At 42.2% G+C, this 27,687-nt stretch overlaps 1 protein-coding gene across 1 annotated transcript in view; it reads right to left on the bottom strand.

Annotated features, from left to right (window-relative positions):
• The window catches only part of LOC310678650 (vertebrate ancient opsin-like), a 95,192-nt gene that overhangs the window by 24,222 nt on the left and 43,283 nt on the right, over positions 1–27,687 (bottom strand). The window contains exon 3 of the mRNA XM_083442908.1: positions 8,809–9,042. Coding sequence (XP_083299034.1) covers positions 8,809–9,042 — 234 coding nt within the window. The remainder of the gene's footprint in view (positions 1–8,808; positions 9,043–27,687) is intronic.

The following is a 27,687-nucleotide window of genomic DNA, read 5'->3' as shown; positions in this document are numbered from 1 at the left end:
TTTAAGTTAGACTACTACAGTGGTACCTCATGTTAAGAACTTAATTCGTTCTGGAGGTCTGTTCTTAACCTGAAATTGTTCTTAACCTGAAGCACCACTTTAGCTAATGGGGCCTCCTGCTGCTGCCAAGCTGCAATTAACCCGAGGTACTATTTCTGGGTTAGTGGAGTCTGTAACCTGAAGCATATGTAACCTGAAGCGTAGGTAACCCAAGGTACCACTGTATATATTTTGGGAAGTCTGCTATGCATTTGGATACATCTCAAGATTATCATAACCAAATTTTGCTCTTCTGTTGTATGATAGTTTAGTATGGTATCCCAGATTAAGTCCTGTTGAAATCAGCAGGACAAGTTCCTCACAACAAATAACTCCCATTGCATTTTAATGGTGCTTTCTCGAGATATAACGGGACTTTTCTCCAGAAGTGGTAATGGAGCTTTAGCAAGATGAGTTCCAGGGTTGTGATACAGCCATTGGGAACACCTTCCTCTGTGCTGTCATTGTGTTTAATTTGGTAGGCTATTGCTGTAGGCAAGCATCCCTGTTTGGTTGATCTGAAGAATGAACATGAAATGTAAGTGTGGATGAAGTCCCTAAAGTATATAGTCTCTAAATGGATATTTGGAATGTTATAGCTTGGGGCCATTTTTTTTGGAATTGCAGCTAAGACAAGAGAGAGCCAGTGCAAACATTTAATGAAGATGCAACAACAGGAACAGACTGTCACATTCTGCAAAAGCTGACCATAAGACACACCTAGGTTTTAGGGAGGAAAACAAGAAAGCAACGCAAAGCCTCTTGAGTGCAGCGGGAGCGCTCCTCCCGCTGCGCTCAGGAGGCTTTGTGTTGCTTTCGCTGAAGCCAGGAGAGCAAGAGGGATTGGTGCGCACTGATCCCTCTTGCTCTCCTGGCTTGAGCAATAGCTGCGCAGCCTGCATTCGCTCCATAAGACGCGCACACATTTCCCCTTACTTTTTAGGAGGGGGAAAGTGCGTCTTATAGAGCGAAAAAATATGGTACCTGCCGTTCATCCTCGGATCTTAAAAAAAGAGAAATGTTTCTTTTAAAAAGCCTTTGTATTGGCCTTCCACCTGAAGAGAAAATGGGGAGAGTGCTTCATGACAAAGCCTTCTCTTGTTGCCACCCCACTGATGGACCTCTTGCTAACAGCAGTAGTTAATGTGGTTCACCCCAGATGTTATTGGACTCCAACTCCCCTCAGCCCCAGCCAGCATGGCCCATAATCAGAAGTGCCCCGTGTTAACCGCCATATATATATATATATATATATATATATATATATATCGCACAAATGAGTCACTCTGTGCTTAAAAAAAACAAATTGCATGGCTTGGGACTAGTGGGAGTCTTTCTAGATTTTAAAGAAAAGGGCATGAAAGAATTTGACTGGCTTGCAGCCAGAGAGAGCAGCACATCAAAGGACTAAGTCTCCCTGTCCTTTATTCTATCAGCGGCCTTGATGCTTCTTCTCATATTTGATGAGTCAGGTCTTACGAACTGACCTCTTCCCAGGATGGGGGAGGAAAAGGCAAGGAACCATATGCGCAGGCAAAAGGAGCGAAAAATATAACTTGCGGTGTTGCTTTAATATGTTTGATGATTAAAAAATAGCGATCTTCAAGAGCTTTTGTATTCTTCCAGAAGAAAGCTCAAAATTTTCCATATGCAGTTGTACCTTGGTTTTCAAACAGCTTAGCTCTCGAACGTTTTGGCTCCCGAACGCCACAAGCCCGGAAGTGAGTGTTCCGGTTTGCAAACTATTTTTGGAAGCCGAACGTCCGACGGGGCTTCCATGGCTTCCAATTGGCTGCAGGAGCTTCCTGCAGCCAATCAGAAGCCACACTTTGGTTTCCAAACGTTTTGGAAGTCAAACGGACTTCCGGAAGGGAATCTGTTTGACTTCCATGGTACGACTGCACAGTTGTTAATGAATTTGCACAAATGAGTCCCCCTACTGCTTAGAAAGAAAAGCCAAAGAGACCCAGCTAGCCTGTTTCTTATAATATGCAGAGGGTGTCGTGTTTAAAAATACAATGCAATTAGCAGCACATCACAACGCATCCCGCATAGGTGAAACTGCCAGGCCTTGACTATGTAGAACCTTACAATGTATGGCTCCAACTACACAATTACCCTAGAGAGAAATCTAGCTCTAGGCATCCAGTGACACTTCACTATAGATTTTTAGAACAGAATCATAGGATTTTAGAGATGCAAGGTACTTTGGAGGTCATTGAGTTCAACCTCCTGCTCAGGCAGGAATTTTTAACTATAGCCAGTATGGGGAACCTTTAGCCCTCTAGATTCTGCTGAACTGCATTGGCTACACTTGCTGAGGCTGATGGGAGTTGTAGTCCAGCAACATCTGGAGGGCCAAAGCTCTCCCAGACCTGAACTACAGCATCACTAACAGATGCTGTCTATCTTCTGCTTAAAGGTAATGTAGTCAAGCATAAAGTGATGCATGGTTGGGGCAAAAAATAGATATATCTTTATTTCACATATATGCTCATGGAGCCTGAGCAGGCAGTGACTGAGACCTTCAGATTGTAGTAGATGGCTTGATGAAGACGCTGTCCCAGTGGGTGACAGCTGTGGAAAAGGCAAATCCCATGCCAGGGATCAGTAGGAAATGAACTGAAAACAAACCTGCCAACATGATCATGCAGTTATACAAATCTATTGTTCTTGGGACCTGCCTGTCTCGGAAGACAATCATGTGACTTCCAAGCCAAGGAGGTAAGTTACTATGCAGCCCTTAGAAGACATCTGAAAGGCATCCCATTAAAGTCTTTTAATGTTTAATATTTTTCTATGTTTTTATATATGTTGGAAGCCACCCAGAGTGGCTGGAGCAACTCCGTCAGATGGGTGGGGTATAACGAATTATTATTATTATTATTATTATTATTATTATTATTTCCCTGTTTTCATCAGAGAAATATTAGAGGGTGTGCAATTGCAACTTTATGCAGTTGGGGAATGAATAAATAAATAAATGGAAAGCGGAGGGAGTCTATCATTCCTCACTCTCAATTCATTTATTTATTTTCCCCACCTACTCACGCAGTAGGTTTTCCTTCCTTACTGGGCTGTGGGAAAGTCATGGGCCATCCCACAACCTTCCCAGAGCCCAGTAAGCAGCCCTCTGCCTTGCAGCCCTCTGTGGTTCTGGGGGTTCCCAGTGGCGTAGCATGGATTGTCAGCACCCGGGGCAAGGCAAGTAATTTGCGCCCCCTAACCCGTGGATTTTAGCACTCGGGCAGAGAGCTGCGAGTGTGAGCGCGCCCCCCCCCCAGATGTTGCGCCCGGTGCGGCCGGTCCCCCCTGCACCCCCCACGCTACGCCACTGGGGGTTCCTGACTTGGTGTGATTTTGCCTTTGTATGCAGACCCCAGAAACCAAACTCTATGTAGGTAGCATTTCAAGTGCTAAGCCTGCTTTAGGCTTGCACAAGGGCTTACACACATCCAGAGGAACAGGTCCAGATCAATCCCTGCTATTAAAATTTGGGAGTAAGATAAAATAAACAAGTCCCACTGGAATTAATTATTTTACATGCAGCTGAAGCAATATATATGTACGCACTGGCAAAAGGCAAAAAAAATTATGTATGTGTCCTAAGCATCTGATAGCAACATTTTGGTTTCAACAAATTATAATTCTGTTTCACAAAGTGATGTGGTTAGCTGAAATGGGCATTGTTCATAAGAGGCCCCTGGGCTTATCAATGAATTATATTGTTTAATTTATGTATTCACTGGATTGAATTGCCAGTTGCATAGAATATGGGGTGTTTGGAGTTTAATTGGATTATCTCCTAATATAATTACATTTGCTGATTATAAATGATGATTAAAAACACTCTTAGGAATACTATAAATACCATATTCAGGAAGAATTTAATGATCACAGGTAGCCCTTGTATATTTACAGTGTGTTGTTCGTGTAATGACTTTAGTTGTTGTTCATTTTCTTCTTTAACTGTGTTCTATTACTCTTTTTCATTTTTTTATTGTTTATCCTTATTTTAATAATAATAAAAGTTGCAAATGAAAGAACTGTTATGCGGAACTGTGGAACAGTGTATCAGAGTACATTTCGATTGCTTCTGAAATAAATTCCTGAATTCCCGAGTAAGAAATATAAAACAGTGACATTTCTTTCCTTTCTTTGGAAATAGTCTTGCCAGCCTGGGCTGCTGTATCTTTTTCCAAATGGGTATATGCATCTCTCAAGGTAACTTTGAAATAAGATTGAAGTAGTGCTAACCTTGAACAAAAACATTCCTTACTCTGTATGGCTCAGAGTTTTCACTTGGGGAGATAAATGGATATGGGTGATAATGGAAAGGCACCCACTGTTGAATATTATTGTTATTATTTTAAGAGCCCTCAGAGTGGATAAATGACACAATAAGCACTGACCAGTTACTTGTGTCACAGATAAATGGATTGAGAGTAACTATTTTCCTGCAAAATACCATTGATACTTCCCTTTTAAAAAAAGCTTCCTCATGAAGCGATCGGAACATCTATCTTCAATGACATTGCTCTGCCTTGTGGAATCCAAAAAAGGAGAGTCCACTTGCCTCCATTTTCTGTGACCCCTTCTCACCAAAAAGCTACATTTCTGACAGGTAATCTATTTCCCTGTTTTCCCTGTTCTGTCAATGGCTGTCATTCGTCGGAATTGCTATGAATCAAAATGTTTCTGTTTTCATAAGACCAATTCACACTGAATATTCATATGTTGATCAGATGTAAAGACCATGCAGCTGGAATTAAGTGACTTAAATTAAAGAACAAAAAAGAACCCTGCTGGACCAGACCAAAGGCCCATGTAGTCTATTAATTTGTTCCCACTGTGGTCACAATAAGCAGAACACGAACACAATAACACTCTCTCCATTTGTGATTCCCAACATCCAATATTCATCACTGCCCTAGAATATGCTGCACCCAAGTTGTTCAGGGTTTGTATATTAATGCAATACCCTTGACCAGGCTTCCTCAACCTTGGCCCTCCAGATGTTTTGAGACTACAATTCCCATCATCCCTGACCACTGGTCCTGCTAGCTAGGGATCATGGGAGTTGTAGGCCAAAAACATCTGGAGGGCTGAGGTTGAGGAAGCATGCCCTTGACCCTGGCTGGGCATCACATTGGCACCCAGTGCAGATCTTTCAGCAGAGGTGTCTCATGCTATCAGCCATCTCTACCCATCATCAGTCCAGATACTGCATTCTCCATTAACTGGAGCTTCTGGTCCAAGGGCAGCTCCAGTTCAATGTCACTAATGCATGGGCTACACTGACTATCATGATCCAAAGATGGCCTTAGCTGGCATACAAGACAAAGGTGATAAAAGACCTGGGTCTCTAATAACAAAGATGGATCACATGGATTTTCTTTGAAATTGAGGGACACAAGAGAGGGGAACAGTTGATGTTCCGTCTTTTATTGAGTTGTACAGCTTGTGGCATTATCCTGTAATAATATGATCCATCATCCTCATGCCTAGAAACTCTGTGGAAACAACCCTTCGCTTTCAATAGCTTTCTATTTCCTCACAATAATGTATGGCAAATATCAGATGTGGTGTTTACTTTGTATCTGCACTGTATTATTTGGACAGCGTCTTCTAAAACACAGAGAGGTTCAGGAATGCTGAAGACTAAACAGTATCTTTATCTCCAGTGTGCTTTAAGAAGAAGGCCACCTGTAGTCATTGTTCCAAGTTGCACGAGAAACAATAAAATAAAATAAAATAGCCACTGCAAGAAAGCAGTGTATACATGCACGTATTTGTACATGTTTAATGACCTCAGTGGATCAAGAATGTAATCATTAAATCTCTGCTATGTAAACCTCCTGAGTAACCAAGATTAGCCTGTACCCATAGCTCTCTGCCATTAACCCTTGCAACACCAGCAAATATTAGCAAATCAGCACCATTACTAGATATTAAAATATTCAGTGCCAACATAGATGTGGTGCATATTATGCATTTGTGGAGGAAGTGTTATACTGGAATATATTTGGAATACGTGTTTATTAAACAAAAAGTTCAGCAAAAAGCAACTCAGAATATTTCCATGTTCATGGATTAATTTGAAACTCTGGGAGGAAACAAACACAGTTTTACAACATTACCTGCAAGCATTGTTGTTAGACTGAAGAGCCTGCAATTGCTACAAAAGTATAACTGCTTCAACACTAGCTGTTGTTAATGCAACTGACAACCTAACCTGCTCATTATGTCTTTATGGAAGTTGGTATGATCAAAAGCACAACTTGCATATACAGAGGGTTTGTGCTTTATAGATCTTGACAGGAAGGCAAAAAGTCAGGGGACGTTTTCATATAACCCCCCCCCCCCCCCAATTATGTTATGTTCCTCAACAGGACATTTTGTGGAGATATGACAGCTGAGAAGCGATAATAGTGTTAATCCAAATAAACCAGTTCACAACTGAGTAATAAAAATGATAGTGAATATATATATTTTCTTCTATCTTTTGCTGTCAAAAATACTGTAAACAGCAAAATCTGTGAAGTATTTCAACCATGATTCTTTATCTGCTCCTGGTTCAACATGGAAATGCACCAACTGTGAGTGAACAAGGCTATGTTGTGTCCTTAGGCTTATACTATAGATCAGTTTGCACAGAACTGGTGCAGAATCTGGATGTTGAGTCAGATATATTTCACTCCAGAAGTCCACATTCTATTTATCAGCTAGAATTCAGGAGGCTGGATAAGAATGGAAAACAGAAAAAGTGCTCGTTGTTTTTATAAAAAAGAGGCTGAGGAGAATCTATAAACATACAAATTCTAGATGAATCTTGCAGATAAGTTGCTGAAAATTCATCTTTGTGTTTTGTGAGTAGAAGGCGAAGGTGAATACATCATATTAAACATAGATGTTCAGACTGGACATTGTTTCTAATATTCAAAGCAGTAACATTTATTTGCTTATTAAATGTATATCCTGTTCCTTCCTCCCAAAGGAGCCCAGAGTGGCAAAGAACATGAGATGAAAAATAAACACACATTTGAATCAACTTTAAAACATCTCAAAAGGAATTCCAACACAGATGCAGAATGGGAAAGTTCTCAGCCTAAAAGAGGAAGGTTTGCAGGGGCTACACTGTCCTGTTTTAATATATGCCACTTTGAGGTCCTTGGAGACAAAGAGGGCTATAAATTAATTAAATAAAGAAATGTTCATTTAGGGCCAATTCATACTGCTTTGGAGGCTGATTTTGCCTCCTTTCATCTGAAGTGATGAACTATTGATGTTGTGAAGTAGTTGTCATCAGAATAATCTGAATGCTCTGTAACATGAGCTCCTTTTGACAGTTTCATTGTTGGAATGGCTTCCTGCAAATTTACAGAAAGGTAAAGGACCCCTGGACTGTTAAGTCCAGTCGAATTTGACTGTGGGTTGCGGCTTTCATCTCTGCTTTCAGGCTGAGGGAGCCAGCATTTGTCTGCAGACAGCATTCCAGGTCATGTTGTCAGCATGACTAAACTGCTTCTGGCACAACGGGAAACTGTGATGGAAACCAGAGCGCATGGAAACACCGTTTACCTTCCTGCCACAGCAGTACCTATTTATCTACTTGCACTGTATGCTTTCAAACTTTTAGATTGGCAGGACCTGGGAGCTCACACCGTTGCCCGGAATCTTACAATCGGCAAGCCCAAGAGGCTCAGTGGTTTAGACCACAGTGCCACCCACGTCCCATGCAAATTTACAGAGTAACTTGTTGATCAACCAAACTATTCAGCCACTAGAGTGGCATGTGATGAAGCACGCCGTGTTCAAAACACCCAAATATCCACGTGGCATGAAAGCTGATGTTGCACTCATCGTGCTGCTTCTCATGAGATCAACTTACAAAAACACTGGATGCTCCGAGAGTGTCAGTGCCAAATATTATCTTCTTTTTTTATTAAATAATTTCTATTCATTTTCCAATAAAAATCTTCCAATTATTAACAAACCCAACCAAATTGTATCAAATCACATACAATATTACCAATTATATATTCCAAATTCAAATAATTTCAAAAGGGGGACTTGGACTCCTGGGTTTCGGAGATAATGTCTTTTATTTATTTTCTGCTTTCTTTAGTGCCAAATATTATCTTGACCAAATAAAATCATGGCAACTAGCAGACCAGGTGGTGGTTTTTGCTGTATGCAATCCAAGGAAAGTATACACTCAAGAAAGATGGAAGATTCCCAGAAACATCCCTCTCGCCATTTTACTTCAGTGCTGCATGAAAGTGTCTGAACTGTAACTCCCATGTTGTTGTTTTTTGCCCATTAAAACTTACTGGAAGGAAAAGAAGGTCTAACCAGCCAACTGAGTTGCTTTCTTTTTAGTACTCCAGAAGTGTCTGCTTCTTTAGTTAGAAAGTTACTGCTCATGTTTGTACAAAGCCTGTCATACATTTTAAAGCCAAATCCGTGGCATTTCCCTGGGGAGCTCCTTTACCTCCTTGACTACTCACTGTTCCATTTCCTTGTCATGGAGCCACAATATTCTCAGCCGACAAGATAAGTGGGTTGTCAAAGGAGCAGGACTTCATTATGTAATGTTGGATTTTCATAGTTTGAAATACAGGACTAAATTGTCAGACTGTGTCAGTGAGTGCTTCTCCTTCACAGCCACCATTTGTTATTTGGGAGCGGTTATTTAGAAAACAGTTCCCATTTTTGCCATCTATTGCTATCAACCCTTTCCCTATACCACAGCGAGTTTTTCTTTACCTGTTTGTTCAAAAATATGTAGATGACCGGATTGTAGACTGTGCTACTCTTTGCAAGGATGGAAGGAATGATGCTGGCAGAGGCGGTAACTAGGCCGGGCTTCCCAAATGTCGCTATCAGGGCCACAATGCCATAAGGTAGCCAGCAGAGAAGAAAGCAGATGACCATCACAACCACCATGATCAGCACCCGTTGCTCTCTGGTTTGTGCCATCCCTTTGGTGACTCCGCTCACCTGAAATAGAAGAAGCACATTGGATGATGTCCTGCTAGAGCAGAAAGAAAACAGTCATAGACTCATAGAACTGTAGAGTGGGAAGGGACTTCAGGGCTCAGTGGAAGTCCAAGTGAGCCACCTTCGCAAAGCCTTGTTGACACTCCTTCGGGTTGATGGGCACAGGTACAAACTGTCCTTACACATGTACAACTATTTGTTTGGAAGAATGTACCCTGTGCAGCTCAAGTACAGTGGTATCTTGGTTCTCAAACTCCTTGGTACTCAAACGCCTCAGTTCCCAAACGCCGAAAACCTGGAAGTGTTCCTGTTTTCAAACGTTTTTTGGAAGCAGAATGTCCAATGCAGCTGTCAGCTATTGTTTCCAGGGCACCTGCACCAATCAGAAGCTGTGCCTTGGTTTTCGAACATTTTGGAAGTCAAACGGACTTCTGAAATGGATAAAGTTTGGCGCTTTTGTTTTTGCTATATATTTTACATTTTTGTTTTTGAGGCATTTTTGGTTAATTTGTTTTTTTGGTTGTGTGGAACCCAGTTCAGCTGTTGATTGATTGATTGATCGTGTGACTGCGGAAATGGATAAAAAACCCCAACAATCCAAACAATAACTATCATCAGTGCAGGTAAGGGTTTGTTGTCTTTTTTATCATCTACAATACAGTGGTATCTCAGGTTACAGACGTCTCAGGTTACAGATTCCGCTAACCCAGAAATAGTACCTCGGGTTAAGAACTTTGCTTCAGGATGAGAACAGAAATTGTGTGGCGGTGGCACGGCGGCAGTGGGAGGCCCCATTAGCTAAAGTGGTACCTCTGGTTAAGAACAGTTTCAGGTTAAGAACGGACCTCCGGAACGAATTAAGTTCTTAACCCAAGGTACCACTGTACTGTCTTATTTATTTATTTATATTGCATTACATTTATTTATTTTATATTGCATTACATTGATTATTGCTTTCATTTTATGGATCAATGGTCTCGATAGATAGTAAAAATCATGTTAAATTGCTGTTTTAGAGGTTGTTTTTTAAAGTCTGGAACGAATTAAACCATTTTGCATTACTTCTATGGGAAAGTGTGCCTTGGTTTTGAACGCTTTGGTTTTGGAATGGACTTCCAGAACGGATTAAGTTTGAGAACCAAGGTGCCACTGTACTGCAGTGTACATGTGTGTTGTATATGAGATGGAGTGGGTGGGCTGACCTCACTAGCACTAGTCTGCAGCCCTCAGTAGGTTGGCCAAGAGTGAATGATGCCCTTGGTAGTGGATGCTGGTTTTTTTAGGGCAAATGGGGCACTGCCCCGCCAACCTCAGCCTGCCCTCAGCCTGCTCCACCTACCTGCCCACCTTGTTGCTTACAATCAGTCATTTGGGGGGGGGGTTATGGGCTCTGGCTCCACCTACTGTTGGTCTTCCTGCCTTCTGCCCTACCATTCTCAATCATCAGCAGCCACCACTGGCCTTTGGGCCAAAAGCAAGATTAGCCACCCCTGACGTGGAGGCAAATCTTGTATACCAAGATATAATAGTGAGACATAACAGTGAACAAAAGACTGTGATCTTGTACTATCTGCTATTCCCTGTCATGTCAATTTCCTGCCAACGGGGGGCGGGGACCAGACTTTGAGGAGCAAAGACCTTGCAAATACATTACAATTCATTATCACAGCTAAACAGCCCCTAGTAAATATTGGCCTGGATGTTTGAACTCCAGCTGCTCTAAAATGGTGTTTGTTATCTGATCATTAAAAAAAAAAAAATTCGACATGATCCCAGCATACTCTTTCCATCACAATTGGCCCAACAGTGCAAGAGACATTTGAACCGCAGATTAATTTAATAACTCTCATAACTTAAATAAAAGCTTCATTTTCGGTTTTTTTGTTTTTGGTTATAGAGCACAGAGGCCTTGCTGCAACAGTTTTAAAGCTGTGAGCAATTATTAACTCAATTAGGCTGGCTTTCTCTGTCTGGCAGGCCAGAGTATAGTTTGCAGCTGCCATTATTTGGAAGTGAGAGTAATTGGTGCCAAATTTTGTCTGAATGTATTTTTCAGCGCTTAGTCAAAGAGTCACAGAGAGCAATTATTGACTCTGCAGGACCAGAAGCACACTGGAGACTCCCCCACCCCACCCCCACCTAAATACTTTTTCTTAAAAATGCACCTCTGTTACAACACATAAATGCATACATCAGCATATATACTAATAGCAAACTCAGTCTCCAAAGGCATTTCCTCACATAGCCAAAGCAACACGATTCACAAACAAGTATTGGCATGCTTCAGGTTTGCTGAAGGACAACAAAATATTATGGGGGAAAAGATTTTAATGGATGGGGATGCCCCCCCCCCCCAAGCCCAACAAAGACAATGTGTTGTCAGTGGAGAAAAGCAGAAAACCACGGATTGGGGTGTTTGGGGAATGCTGGATGGCTGGATGGCTGGCTAGAACCCTGAACAGGAACACTTTGCACTGCAGCATTTCACACACAAAGTATACATATGATTGTTAGAATTCCTGCTCCGTGATTGCAGTCATGGGATTTTTGTTTTTCACATGATGGTATATGTTTTGACTCCAGAAAGTGGGAAGTGACGGAGACAGGATGTTTGTGTTACTGTGTTCCATGGAGTGGGACTATTGTCCTTTGTTTTTTCTCTTTGCTGTCTGATGCTAGAGAAAGAGGGAGCCATGTTGCAGTGCTCCGTGTGTGTTTATATGTAAATAAAGTAGATTAGCCAAAATGCTGAGTTGATGGGGTTATGTTACACAAACTGTGAACACTCTGCGGATCCACAAGTGTGCCGATGTCTGTTGGCATCGGTCACTGTGATGTTCGGGCAGAAGAAAGCTTTTGAAGCTCCCGAACAATCGACCAGGAGGGAGGGAACATGCCAGTCAGGCATGTATCTCTGCCAGGGTCCTACTCGAGTGTAGGACGAGCTCCTGACAATGTTACTGTACATCAGAGAAAACCAGAAGGAAGGAGAGGAAACTGGAGGCCATGAGAGAGAAGACAGCACGTGACTCTTTCATCTCATGCCATCTTATCTGGCCCTGAAGAGAAGGGGAAACCAAAACAGTTCCACAAATACCATACAAAACGTGTCAGTAATGCCTGAGTCAGTGTGGTGCAATGGGTTAGAGTGCTGGATTATGCCTTGGAAGACCAGAGTTCAAGTTCCCACTCAGCTAGGATGCTCACTGAGTAACCTTGGGCTCATCACTGTCTCTCAGCCTACCCCAACTCGCAGGGTTATTGTGAGGATAAAATGGGGAGGGGAGAACCATACCCGCCACCTTGAACTCCTTGGAGGAAAAGGTGGCATATACAGTGGTACCTCAGGTTACATATGCTTCAGGTTACATACACTTCAGGTTACAGACTCTGCTAACCCAGAAATAGTGCTTCAGGTTAAGAACTTTGCTTCAGGATGAGAACAGAAATCAGGCTCCAGCGGCGCGGCAGCAGCAGGAGGCCCCATTAGCTAAAGTGGTGCTTCAGGTTAAGAACAGTTTCAGATTAAGTACAGACCTCCGGAACGAATTAAGTACTTAACCTGAGGTACCATGTAAATGTAATAAATAAATATATGGACATGAACACAACTTTTTAATCTCACCCCGACCAAGTACATTTTTAAACAGCTGAAGGCAAGTGCTTTCAAAAATATTGTTGTGGTTTTGTTTTGTTGCTGAGTTCCCATGGAACAGCTTTGCCATCCACATTCCAGTCTAGTCTGACATGCCTACAAACCCCACAGGTGAAAAACAAGCCCCGCAGAATGTTCATATGACTCAGCCTTTACTCACGGTTACAATTTATTTATTTTTATTACATTCATATCCCACTTTTCTTCCAAAAGAACTGCAGTTGGCACACATGGTTCTTTCCGCACTTCTTCCCTATATCTTACCCTCACAACAATCCTGTGAGGCAGGCCCAAAGTCAACTAGTGACTGTGTGGGGACCTGAACCCGAGTCTATCAGGTCCTAATCTGACTCTCTTAACCACTACAACATATTGAAGCTAGTGGGGCAGCTGTCTTAATCTCATTTTTAACAGAGGTGTATGAAGTGGACGTTATACTGTCTACGTTGGAGACAGTAGAAAAACACTGTAGACCCACAGTCCTGCTTTTAATCTAAAGGTTGTTGCTAATCTGAAGGAGCAAATTCACTACTGAAACAAAAAAGCATTTTTACTTCACTTTTACCATTTTCGGAACCAAAATTAAGGGAACAGTAAAATGTGAAAATCACTTTCTTCCTGAAGAATCAGTTAAAACGTTGTTGCCTTCAGGAAGGAAGTTATGGGAACATTCAAGCAAGTTTATAGGGTTTATTTTATCTCACCCATGTTCCTTGCAGAAGATCACCTCAGAGCCCACTGCTGCTGAAATTCCCTGCTCCTCCCTCCTTCACGGGGCCATTTTGTGACCAGCTGCCATGTGGGAAGGATCCTGATGACATTTTAAATGTTGATATTGATATTGTTTGCTATGATGCTTTTCTTTAATGTAATTCTTTTTTACTTGTAAACAGCCTTGGAAGGATTTATATCTGGCTATAAATAATTGTAATGAATAATTACTCCAACTATGCTTCCAAAGTAGTAAAAAAGAACTGCTGTTTCCAGCTTTTTGAATAATTGAAGACTGCTAACGAATTCATTACATTTTCTAATGAAGCCATTACTTTCTAATGAAACTGGTTTGCTGCTGCAATGTCCCAAATGATTAGAGAAGTTTCTTGAAAAATTTGGCCCATTGGCCACAAATTTAGGCAATATAATCAGTTTTAACAATACTAAGAAGGTAGTGATTGTACTGCTTTCACATTACTGCCAGGCAAACCAAATTTTTCCTTGCTTTTCAGCAAAGGGTAATTTGCAACTTCTTGTCCACAAAAGTCAGAGCCCTTAATTTCCTCCATTAGGGTTGCTGTCCATATACTGCTTCTTTCAAGGTGGTAACATATGCAATGGGAAGATACTGGTCGTCATACTCAAAGCCCAAACACAGTTGTGTATGACATTTAGATGGGAGAAAGCCACTGCAAAGTGGTTGGAGGGAGAAAAGAAGGGAATGATCACGTAATACAACTGAAAGGAAATAAGGAATAAAAATAATATGGTGTTAATTATGTGATTCCTTCTGCTGAGGGGTGGAGTGGAGAATCTGTTTCATCACTTAAATATTGCAGATAGAGCCCAGAGGGAAGAGAAACCTGATAATATTTTACTAAATAAAATAAAATAAAATAAAATAAGCAGTGTGTAATTTGAGGAGAAAGGAATGAGAGACTTTGTCTTTCCTAATTCAGGACTTGTACATAGCATGGAGACATCCAGCCAACCATACAAAGGAAAATTTCCTCATAACTACACAACCAATCAGCGCAGGTGCTACCTCAGTAAAGATCATACCACTTTGCCTGGTTACTAAGCAACACCACCACCAAACACCCCTCCCCTTTGCTAGTTGACTTTAGCTGTAACAGAATGAACGCCTAAGGCTAAGTAAATAATCTCTGCTGTTGCACTTCCGACAACAGCTTAGTACCACAAGGAGGCAAACCACAGTTTATCAGAAGTAATGTAGAAACAGGGATCCCTCTCCACTTTCCTTCCTAAGCTGCTCACTGCTTTGTTTAATTTAAGTCAAGGTTATATATAAACTATAGTGCAGTACAGGTGATGATCAGTTTATAGCCTGCAGGTGGTACACTGCACACCTGAAGAATCCACACACTGGATGCTTGAACTGTTAAATGTGCTTCAAAGAAGGAATGCCTAAACCACACTAATAAGTATTAACTTGCCAGTGCACAAGACAGAGTATGTTATTTATTCTTCAGTTCAGTGCTATGTTCAGTACTGGGTGATAGTAAGCCACACAAACACTTCGGCCTTGATGACACATTAGTCAGATCTAATACAGCAAGCGGTCTTACTGCAGTAATAGCAGAGTAAATTACTATTGCCCATTGGGTCAGCTGTCTTGTTCTGGAGTTTTATCTGCTGTATGGTTAAAGGTCAGCCATACGCCCCAGGCAGCTTGACATTTAGGCAGACTTTATGTAGCTTTCCGATATGGGCTTCGGTAAAGCTTGTTTGTGACACGGAACTCTCAGTCACAACAGATTTCAAACCACTACCAACATGGTTAAAGGCAAAACCATTAATCCATAGCAGGTCCGCTGAGTGCATTTCTCCCTCCCTGCTGCTCAGGTCTTACGTAAGGTGCAACTTGTGAGAGAGGCAAAGAGAAAGAGATGATTCAGCCTTAGCATTTCGATGGTGCAGGTGTCAGTCAAAACCCCATATCCCTGCCTGCAGAAGGCAATTGGCATCAGTGGGAACAAGGACCAGAAATTGTATGAGGAATCAGCATTCCATGAAATTGCCATTTGCAAAGCATCACCAGTTTGATAGACCCCAACGTGCAATTCTTAAGTACAGCTGCTATGCCCACCTTTACCACTAGAGAGACGGCACCACAAAGTAGGTAGGAAAAACGATTCATGATGTGAAGTTCCTTCAAGCAGTGTTGGATCTTTTAGGGTTGCCATATGTCTTCTTTTTCCCGGACACGTCCTCTTTTTCATGGGTATGTAAAATGAGAGTCATCATAGTGATCCATAGTTAAAAGTAGAAGTTGGAAAATGTGTCCTCCTTTTTGCGCTTCAAAATATTGCAACCCTAGATATTTTTCTGAGTATTCCACCCCTACAAATTAGATTAGCTCCAAAGCTTTTACCTTTTTTACTTAATTTAGCCTGATTATTGTATGTTTTACTGATGCATACATCCAATTTGTGTCGAGTTGCACACAGAACTGGTTTCTAATAGGAGTTGCCTAAGACCTGCCTCTTCTTCAAAGTATACTTATCTAGCCTTCATTCTTTCTTCATATAATGTGACTGACTTTTGCTGCCAATGGGCAGAACTATGCTACATGCCTATCAACTAAAAATGCTAACATATTTCTAAAGGACAGTGCTATATAACATGTTCTGCCTCATTTGATTAATCTGTTAAACCAAACCCCTATGACATTCATATCATACAACGGAAGTTCACATATAAAATAGGCCCTACTGTCTAGATGAACCGTAAGCTGCTGCCTACTTGCTTTCAAGTAGGTTTGTTCTTGTCCTCCACTCCTCAGACACAGAACCGATGTCCCTTCTTACTTAATGCTGCTGTTGTACGCACTATAGGATTTTTCTCACATTACCTGGTGTTTGGTGCATTGAGCACAAGTTCAGTTTATCCATAGGTAGCTTTGCAGAACTGAAGTCACAAATTACTTTCCAAATTAAGTTCCCAAGTGGTCTTATCCAACACCTTGCTGTAATTTCCAGTGGAAACGTTTGTGCACTCCAGTGTGCTTCAATTTATTTTTTGATATACTCAGCAAACACTTAACAGCACTATTAACCATGTTTTGAGAACAAAGAAACTAGACAACAGGGAACAAAAATTTAAGGTTGTGCGTAATTGTTTCTAATCCAGGGAGAGCCTAGATTCATTTGAAATGTTCTTTGTTGCCAGTCTATTCTTCTCTCTTCCCTGTTCATGTTAAAGAACCCACACACATAATGCCTATTCCTGTTTTGTACTCAGCACAGTGTTTGCATTTGTTAAAATAACCTCCCCACAAAATTCTTAAAGCAAGTTTGCCGAAACCTTCTGGAACCCTCCTGTGTCACACTAGGCACAGAAAGTTGAATGCAGGACCTTTTTCAACTTGCGGCTCACAAGAAAATCCTATTGAGTAAACTACATAAAACTTTCAAGAGACTTGGAGTGGTTTCTTTGAGCTCTTCTTCAAGTATCTTCGAAAGCCACAAAAAGTGGGAAACACATTGCAGAAACAGAAAGTTCTGTATAAGGAAGCTGCCTTTCAGAAAGACAGAACATTGGTCCAGCTTGCTCAGTATTGTCTACACTGACTGGTAGCAGCAGCAATCCAGCATTTCAGACGGGGAAATCCCATGCCTACCAGGAAGGATGCAGGGTTTTCTGTTTGCAAGACAGATGCTCTGTCCCCCGTTTACTCTACCAGTCGCACTAATTGCTGGAAACCTTGCTAGATGGGCAGGTTATAAATAACTGGTGATGATGATGATGAAGAAGAAGAAGAAGAGGAAGAGGAAGAAGAAGAAGAAGAAGAAGAAGAAGAAGAAGAAGAAGAAGAAGAAGAAGAAGAAGAAGAAACAAAGGCCCACCCTGTGGAACAGCCTCCCCTCAGGTGTCAAAGACAGAACCAATTATACAACCTTCCATTGGCATCTGAAGGCACCCCTATATTGAGAAGCTGATCTATTGTGTGTCTTTTTATATTCTGTTGGAAGCAGCCTAGAGTGGCTGGGGCAACCAAGTCAGATGGGTGGAGTAGGTAATAAATTATTTATTTATTTATTTATTTATTTATTTATTTATTTATTTCACTCTGACACTTAACTGCTCAGCACACACTCACCCAATACATGAGTGACTGTACAACAGAAATGAAAATGCTCGTTCCAAAGAGGTTAAGGGATCCACAGTGAAGAAGGGATCAAGGGAGAGGGGAGATCGAATTATGTTATTGTAGAAATGTGGTAACTTTAATGAAATAACAATATCAAATAAAATGTTCAGCATCTTGCAAAGGTATCCAGGAGCAATCTTTCCCGAAGCAAATGAGATGGGGTCAAGGAATTATGATGAAGAACAGAGTAGATTGTCTGTTTCTGTTCCCTTTCTCAGCAGCATTTAGAACTGGCAGGCTGTCATTACTTTGTCGATGATTTGACAGGTGTCCAAAACTGGGGCCACCAATCCTCACCAATATTGTAGACTCTAGGCAAAACCCAAGGAAGACGCAGATGTTTCACAATGGAACCAAAGAGCAATGGCTATTACTATGAGAAGGAAGTTGTGATCAGTACATTGAACTTGGAAAGTAAGGAAAGATAAAGGAGTGAATAGAACTTTTTGAACTGGTGGTTGTGTTCACCATCAGGTTAACAAAATAAAGGAGGGGATTTGGAAAGAAATATGTAGTGGGGGGAATACCTGTTCAAGCTGTTATTCCTTCTGGTAAACTTAGTGGCCATCTGGATTAGAAAATGCAGACCATACAGCACTGTGTGAACATTTTACCATACTGTGAGCTACACACGTTTTAAGGAGACTTGCAGCTAGGTAAGGTAAATCAGGGGTGGGGAACCTCTTATCCATTGGCTGAATGTGGACCTCTAGGCCTTTCTGCCTTGCCTTCAAGACTCTTTTCAATTCAACCCCCTCAATACTCAGTACAGAGGTACCTCGGGTTAAGTACTTAATTCATTCCGGAGATCCGTTCTTAACCTTAAACTGTTCTTAACCTGAAGCACCACTTTAGCTAATGGGGCCTCCTGCTGCCGCCGCACCGCCAGAACACAATTTCTGTTCTCAACCTGAAGCAAAGTTCTTAACCTGAAGCACTATTTCTGGGTTAGTGGAGTCAGTAACCTGAAGCGTATGTAACCTGAGGTACCACTGTATACCTGAAGGAGCATCTCCACCCCCATCGTTCTGCCCAGACACTGAGGTCCAGCTCTGAGGGCCTTCTGGCGGTTCCCTCCCTGCAAGAAGTGAGGTTACAGGAAACCAGGCAGAGGGCCTTCTTGATAGTGGCGCCCACCCTGTGGAATGCCCTTAACCATCCAGGGGTCTATCAGAGCAAGGTTTTGAAATGTGCCCAAATGATTTGAAGTTACAGTTGCATCTTGTAATGATGATTGGGGTGGGTTCACAGTTGCATCTAGTTTGGAGAAAGCAACTCGAGTCACAGCCACTCTTTCGCTTGACCCATATATTGATCATATTATGTACCGTTCAATTCCCCTGGGTCTGAGGGCTTGTCTCCTTGTCCCATCTTACCTGCTGTATCCAAACTTATCAGATGCATGAAAAATTTGAAGAGAGATTTTGCTTAACCGAGCTTCAGTTGAGCAGCTAAGATTGGATTTTTGCAAGCCACAGCCATGGAACAACGAAGAAAGCTCTCAGTCTTGGGGGAATTAATTGGTACACAATACAATCAAAATGCAGGTCAAGTAAATGTGTGGATGAACCCCCTGTGATTCAGACTCTGGCCATCAAATTCCTCATTATTTATAAGCAAGGTAGGCTAGGGAAATATCACTTCCCGCACTTTCAGCATAGTAAATTACAGTTTCTGATACTTTTCTCTGTTCCATTGGACAAATCAACAAAAATAATCATTCTGCTTCTTTTCAGCTTTAGCTTTAGAAATACCTTTCAGCTTCCCCCCACTCACCCAAGAAGGTGCTGAAGGTATAATATCCATTCTGTGCTCTGTCAAAGTTAGAGTGTTTAGTCAGTTCTTTTGTTTTTTTCTCCTGAATCTGTTGTGGCTCAGGTTTTATTTTTCTGTTTGTTAAGTTTCTGTCCTACCCTTCCTCCCAAAGGAGTCAAGAAGGGCAGTAGTAAAACAATACAATTAAAATAAAATAAAAAGATATTTAAAACACTGATAACATATAAAAACTAATCACATTTAAAAGTCACATATGTGCACAGCTGAAGGTTGGTGCAAGAAGTATCTTGCATCCATCAAATGACTGGATGAAAAAGTATGTTTTTAAGTCCCAAAGCATCACCTGACTGGCAAGAAAGGGAGTGTTAAGAAATGCCAGGAGGTAGCTTGTAAAGATTGCCTTTGTGAGATAGACAAAAACACTGGCACCAACTCCAGGGGTCCCTGGCTGACTGGGCACCCACAAGAGTTTTGCTGTGGGTGTCCGGCCTCCACTCCCTGCCGCCTGCAACTGCCTTACCACTGGACAGTCATCACCACTGGACAGAAAAATGGTGGCTGTGTTCGAGCTGAGAGCACTGTCATTGTAAACATGTTGCTGAACTGCTGGCCTGGATTCATAATGTAATTTCAATTCTGAACATTTACTGTGAACAGATTAGGATTTGGTTTGGTTAATGGTGCTCATTAGAAAAGTTCCTAATTTTGGTGTTATCATCATCATATGTGTTTTCTTCTTCCAGCGAGCTGGATGCTTTTCAACCTCTCTGCTAACACTCGATTCACACTCATTTTTAACCTGCTTTAAGGTAATGCAACCAAAGCCAGCAATTGTCAAATTTCTTCTCACTGTGCATCCTCATAATTGCACAATGTGAGCATAATTTAACTGGATGTCTGGCTGTGCAGCTCGGCTGGAAAACAAAATGAGTCCTCAAACTCAAGGTAATGTTCTCCAGAAGGGCTTTAATATACCTTTATTGGCTTAATTGCATTGACAGCATTCTTCAAGCTGTGATTACTATGGGTAAATTCAAAGTGAAGACTATTTTCTGATTGCTGCAAGATACCGTTGAGTGAGGGGGCAACATGTAGCATGCAGTGGGCAGTCAGGGGGGAACATGTTAGTAAGTGAGGCTAGAACTGGAAGTGTGTGGGGCCTGGGATAGTGGTGGATGGGGCTATTCACACATACATTCACTCATTTACGCACCCACATGTACACACTCATGGGGAGGTTAACCTACCAGTACAATACAAATTTTGTATTGTATGGAGAAATTGGATAGAGAGATGTTCTACTTGCAATACTAAAACATGGGATCATCCAATAAAGCTGAATGTTGGGAGATTCAGGACAGAGAAAAGGAAGTGCTCCTTCACAAAGCCCATATTTAAACTATAGATTTCACTACCACATGGCTTTAAGACAGCATCTTAAAAAGTAGAGACATCACCTTGCCAGCAATGGTCTGTATAGTAAAAGCTATGGTTTTCCCAGTAGTGATGTATGGAAGTGAGAGCTGGACCATCAAGAAGGCTGATTGCCGAAGAATTGATGCTTTTGAATTATGGTGCTGGAGGAGACTCTTGAGAGTCCCATGGACTGCAAGAAGATCAAACCTATCCATTCTTAAGGAAATCAGCCCCGAGAGCTCACTGGAAGGACAGATCGTGAAGCTGAGGCTCCAATACTTTGGCCACCTCATGAGAAGAGAAGACTCCCTGGAAAAGACCCTGATGTTGGGAAAGATGGAGGGCACAAGGAGAAGGGGATGGCAGAGGACGAGATGGTTGGACAGTGTTCTCGAAGCTACCAGCATGAGTCTGACCAAACTGTGGGAGGAAGTGGAAGACAGGGGTGCCTGGTGTGCTCTGGTCCATGGGGTCACGAAGAGTAGGACACGACTAAACTACTAAACAACAACAACACACGGTTTTAAAAGCTACTTAGGCAGATTCATGGAGGATAAGGCTATCAATGATAGCAAGCCATGATTGTCTGTTTACTACCTCCACTGTTGGAGGTGGGATGCTTCTGAATACCACAAGTGGGGAGGGTGCTGCAGTGCTCAGGTGCTGCTGAAGGACTTCCCATAGCTATCTGAATTAGCAGAATGCTGAACTAGACAAGCCTTTGTTCTGATTCAGCAGGTTTCTTCTTATGTCCTCATATTGCCTAATTTGCTAAACTGTTCTAAAAGGGAAAAACAGCTGAGCTACTTCCTAATAAGTGCCTCCAACATTTTATGATACTGAAACATAAATGATGAATGTAAATTAATTCCAATGGGGTTTTTAAGCACTTGATTATTTTATTGCTTCATTATGACTGACCTTATTTACCTTAAAATCTACAGACCCTGGGAAGAAAACAGAAGAAAGAGAATTCTAGCAACTCAGACTAACACAAAGTTTGACAAAGCATCCGCACAAAGGGGAAAGTCCACAGTCTGGAAAGTAAGATTCACCCCTGGTAAATTGAGATAGCTGAATTATAAAAAGTAAAGGACCCCTGACAATTAAGTCCAGTTGCAGACGACTCTGGGGTTGCGGCATTCATCTCACTTTACAGGCCAAGGGAGCCGGTGTTTGTCCACAGACAGTTTTTCTGGGTCATGTGGCTAGCATGACTAAGCAGCTTCTGGCATAACGGAACACTGAAACCAGAGCAGCGCACGGAAACACCATTTACCTTCCCACCAAAGCGGTACCTATTCATCTACTTGCACTTTTTGGCGTGCTTTCGAACTGCTAGGTTGGAAAGAGCTGGGACCGAGCAATGGGAGCTCACCCCATTGCAGGGATTCGAACCGCCAACCTTCTGATCGGCAAGCCCAAGAGGCTCAGTGGTTTAGACCACAGCGCCACCCATGTCCTCCAGCTGAATTATAGGCAACCTGAAAAGAAAGAAAGAAACCTCCGGAAGAAATGCCAACAAGCCTGCCATGTTTTGCAGGCTGTGCTACCAGGCTGGCTCTGGGCTGCTGAGGCTGCCGCTGCCACATTTCCCGGGGATTTGCAAATCTGGGGACATTCCGGGGGTGGGGACAGATTTGCAAATCCAGGGACTGTCCCTAGGAACCGGGGACCTCTGGTAACCCTAAGCTATCAGCCAGTAAAGGTAAAGGTAAAGGTACCCCTGCCCGTACGGGCCAGTCTTGACAGACTCTAGGGTTGTGCGCCCATCTCACTCAAAGAGGCCAGGGGCCAGCGCTGTCCGGAGACACTTCCGGGTCACGTGGCCAGCGTGACATCGCTGCTCTGGCGAGCCAGAGCTGCACACGGAAACACCGTTTACCTTCCCGCTGGTAAGCGGTCCCTATTTATCTACTTGCACCCAGGGGTGCTTTCGAACTGCTAGGTTGGCAGGCGCTGGGACCGAACAACAGGAGCGCACCCCGCCGCGGGGATTCGAACCGCCGACCTTTCGATCAGCAAGCCCTAGGCACTGAGGCTTTTACCCACAGCGCCACCCGCGTCCCATATCAGCCAGTAGGACTACTTAAAGTTGGTCAACACTGCAGGCCAGGAGGGGGGCTCTGATAGTGATCCATAGCATGGCAACTGCAGGTTGCCACAAGCAGGCCCCTTTTGCTATCTGTGAACACTGGAGGATATGGGATTGTGTTTCCCATTTTCTCATAAAGCAGCAGAACAATTTCGATTCTAACTAGTGCATGCAAGCTTAATGTAGATTTTCTCCTGGAGACCTGGCATGTGCTACAGATTTATTGGCCAGCGTTCCAAAGAATCAATCTACTGAGCATTCCTGTGGTTATGCGCCTGCTGTTTGAAAGGCATTCTGGGCCAACATCAAGCAGTGCAGATGTTGGGGGTCTTCTCTAAAGCTCTTCTGAAACTGACTCTCTGCACCACAAACCTTCACATTGGCTACAAACAGTACCAAGAAACCTAGGGATTTTAAAAATGTGTTTCATGCAAACCTAAGCATAGGAAAACTGTGTAAATTAGTTTGTTTCGGTTTAAGAAAGATTGGGGGGATGAATTGGGGGAGTGTATGCAATGAGTTGCTTGGTATTAGTTAACTTTATGCTTTTATTGCATGAATTTATTGTAGGGTTTACTTAACACATGAAGATACTGTAGTTTTAAACTTTTTTTTTTTACTGGTTTCGAGCTGCTTTGAGCTTTCAAAATGATCAGCAATAAAGATAAAGAGGGGAGGGAGGTGAAAGGGAACTGAAATTGTTAAAGATTGGTATAGGATTTAAGAGATTAACGTTTTTATAAAGATTCTATAAGAAAAGCAGAAAGCAGCAAGAAATATCAAGTAAAAGTATTGGAGAGGAGATCAGTGTAAATAAAAACATGAGACATGGTTTTGTTACATATAATTTTATTTTGGAGTTGTCTGCTTATTTTGGAGTTGTTTTCTGTAAAGCATGTATATTATGTGAATAAAATAATAAAGGATTTGAGAGACAATAAAAAATAAAAAATAAAAGATCAGCAATATAATGTGATAAGACTTGTTGAGTGCCGAGGAAATAACAGCACATAGGTTGCTGTTAATGGAGCATTAATCTTGATTTGGTTGGAGTGAGATTAGATGACACTGGCTATTTAATTCTGATGGTGTTGCATCAAAGCAAGTGTTATCCTACTCTTTCCACTGCATTTTCGCATCACTTTCCTTACCACAAAAACTCAGATCTCTAGAGGAAGTGGCTTTGCTTTGCAAGAGCTGTGAATCATATTTCATAGCGCAACCTGAAATTGCCAGTACAATGGTACCTCGGGTTAAGTACTTAAGTCATTCCGGAGGTCCGTTCTTAACCTGAAACTGTTCTTAACCTGAAGCACCACTTTAGCTAATGGAGCCTCCTGCTGCCGCCGTGCCGCCAGAGCATGTTATCATCCTGAAGCAAAATTCTTAACCTGAAGCACTATTTCTGGGTTAGCAGAGTCTGTAACCTGAAGCGTATGTAACCTGAAGTGTATGTAACCCGAGGTACCACTGTACATGACTGACTTCTATCTGAAAACAGTGACAGTTTAGAAGCACCTATTAGATGGGTTTTATAAATGTAGAAGCTGTTGAAATGGACAGTATTTTCAGTTACAGATAAAAGAGTGTCCATTATTGATTGGTATAAGATAATTACAAATGCTCCTTCTGGGTCTTTTCACTCTAAATTGTGGTGGGTTGTTTTTTTCTTCTTCATCATTTTCTTCAATTTAAAATTGCCCAGTAGCCAATCCAGAACTTGTGGCAAAGAATGCAGCCAGTTTCCCCACACACAATACAGAAGATGCACTTAATGCTCACTGTGGGAGCAAGAGAAGTATGATGAAAATAATCCTCTGTCCTAAAACATGCATTACATTTCAGGCTTCCATAGATTCTGCCTGGCTATGCTGGTACAGTCCCTGAGCAGTCCAGGCAACGTCTTAGATCGACTGGAGATTTGGCAGCTTATTTGCGTGAAGCCCCAGATCCACAATGTCACATCTGTCCTCACAATGCACCAGCATCAGCGATTTTCAGCAAGATCCATGGAGTCGCTGACTTGGGGACTTCCACCACCCAAGGTGGCTGCTTCACTCTGCCTCTTGAGTGGGCCGGGCCTGTGTGTGTGTGTGTGTGTACATAGAGGTAAAGGGACCCCTGACCATTAGGTCCAGTCATGGCTGACTCTGGAGTTGCGGCGCTCATCTCACTTCATTGGCCGAGGGAGCGGGCATACAGCTTCTGGGTCATGTGGCCAGCATGACTAAGTTGCTTCTGGCGAACCAGAGCAGCACATGGAAATGCCATTTACCTTCCCACTGGAAAATACCACACTTTTAATTCAAGAAGGCAGCTTCAAAATGAAGCAGCAGAAGAAAACATTTAAGGTACTGTAAAATTGCTAAAATATACACTCAGTGGCCACATTTACACATGCTGAACCATTATTTAGCATGATGCATATGAGCAGAAATGCACTTTAGCGAGCCTCAGGATCACCTGTTCCCCTCTCTCCTTTCACTGTCCCACAAGGCTGAGAGGAGTTCAAAAGTTCCTGCTTCCACTCTTAGTCAACCCCAGCTCCCCTTGTTATTTAAACAGGGAACTGTTTCAAACTTGCTGCACTTAATGGTTCCATTTGCACTACACGTTTAAGCCAGTATCATTCTATTTTAAACACCTTTGTTTCCCCCCAAAGAATCAAGTGAAATGTAGTTTGTTAAAGGTGTTGAGAGTTGTTAGGAGGCTCCTATTCCCGCCCCCCCCCCCCATGGAGTTACATTTCCCAGAGAACAGTAGTCTCTGTGAGGGGAACAGGGGTCTCCTAGCAACTCTTAGCATCCTTAACAGACTACCATACCAGGATTCCTTGAGGGAAGCTATGATGGTTTGAAGTGGCATGATGCCTCTTTAAAATAATAGTGCAGATGGGACCAATGATAACTACAGTTTGTTGCTCTTGGCAACATGGAGGGAAATGTTGGGTTGAGGGAGCAAAAAAGCTTTCAAATCCTTCTCAGCCACACAGGAGCATGTGACTCTAAGACTTGCTGTGGATGTTCCATCATATGTCCATTGTGCAGACACAGACAAAATGGCGTAGAATGCATTAAAAAAAAAACACACTCCGAAACAGCATGTCTATCAACAAAAAGCAGCAGTAAAATCAACCTTGCTGTTCTCTGAAAGCCTGGAATAAAATGGTTTTAGCTCAGTGTCCTTACAGAGCAAATGCCCACTGGGAGCATCTCTAGCAGGAATGTCCCAAATCAGGCCTCTGACACAGAGAAAGCTCATCCTCTAGCTGACACCTGCCTAGGGGAATAGCTAGAAAATGGCCCTTAAGGATATTAAGGACTGACCAAGCACTTTCATACAGGAGTAAGTGCTCTTTTAGATACTTGGTTCCCAAGCTGTAATCTTCCAAGTAAATTTTTCCATTACGATGATGGTGAATACTCGAGAGAGAGAGAAAAAACCCACTGCCATGCTGTTGCAGTTCAATCACTTTTCCTCCCATTAGTAATCTCCAGCCACAAGAGCCTTTATAATGTAACATCAGTACAATTCCTCTTCTTCATCCATATAATTAAGCAGCAGTAGCTTTGAATATGTAGGAGACAATACAGCCTATTATCTCTTCAGGGTTTCCATGCTAAAATCATCTTCCAATAATCCCAAACCTTTAGATGTTCTCATCTATTATTTTAATAGATACCTTTCATTCTCCAACCTTTCCAACCCACTCTCCTTTGCTTATTTTGAGGCTTATTACTGTGGGTTTTGTCAATATCTGTAAAATCAGAGGGATAATGTGTACATTTGTCGGGTTGCAAAATGCAACATGAGTGAGGTATTGTGATGGATGTTTTGAAACGGAAAAACGGAAAACTTAAATAGTATCATGTTTCAGGATCCTAGAACAGCAAACAGTCACACCAGCCTGCAGTAACCATGGGCCATTGCGTCTCTGGTGAGGGCTTGGCAACAGAGAATGTACTGATGATTAGTGAAAAAGCTAAAGTGCTACTGTCACACTTCTGAAGGGTTGTCTAGGTCCTGGAATGCCCTTGTTAGAGGTTGGTGAATGATTGCTTAGTACATTGCGACTACAGTGGACGCTCGGGTTGCGAACACGATCCATGCAAGAGGCACGTTCGCAACCCACAGCGTCCGCAACCCACAGCGGTATGTCTGCACACACGTGAGTTGCGATTCGGTGCATCTGCATATGCACAAACTGCGATTTAGCGCTCCAGCGCATGTGCGACCGCTGAAACCCAGAACTAACCTGTTCCAGTACTTCTGGGTTTCGGCGGTCCGCAACCCAAAAAAACACAACCTGAAGCATATGTAATCTGAGGTATGACTGTATTTTGTAAAGATTAACCAATGGTAATAATGCTACTGAAGAACTGCCAGCCAATCTGCCTTTTAAAAGGCAGAAAAAATAGTAATACATGGAGTTTTTATTGGCTGAATTCATTTATTAAGGCCATCCTTAATACAGACATACTGTGGACCAAAAATTAAGAAAGATAAAACAATGCTTGCTGTTAGATCATCTACTACCAATTTCTGAAGTGCTTTATTTTTGGATATCTGTTCATTCCTCCAAGGAGCTCAGGGCAACATGGAAGTCCCTCTCTGCCCCTCCCACCCTTAATCTGTTTAGTCCTATTGGTAGCTAACATTGTTACTCATTGAAGAACTTAACCAAAATACATGTGTGTAATTTTGCCCATCTTCCTCAGCCTGATTTTAGAACTCTTGAGGCATTACATAGAATGCTACTGCCCACCTCCTGTTGGATGTGAGAGGTGGGAACATATTCAGCCTGTTCAGTGTCAA

This window comes from Podarcis tiliguerta (assembly GCF_965153285.1).
Source record: "Podarcis tiliguerta genome assembly, chromosome: 5".
Classification (NCBI taxonomy): Eukaryota; Metazoa; Chordata; class Lepidosauria; order Squamata; family Lacertidae; genus Podarcis; species Podarcis tiliguerta.
This window is presented reverse-complemented; position numbering and strand designations above follow the sequence as displayed.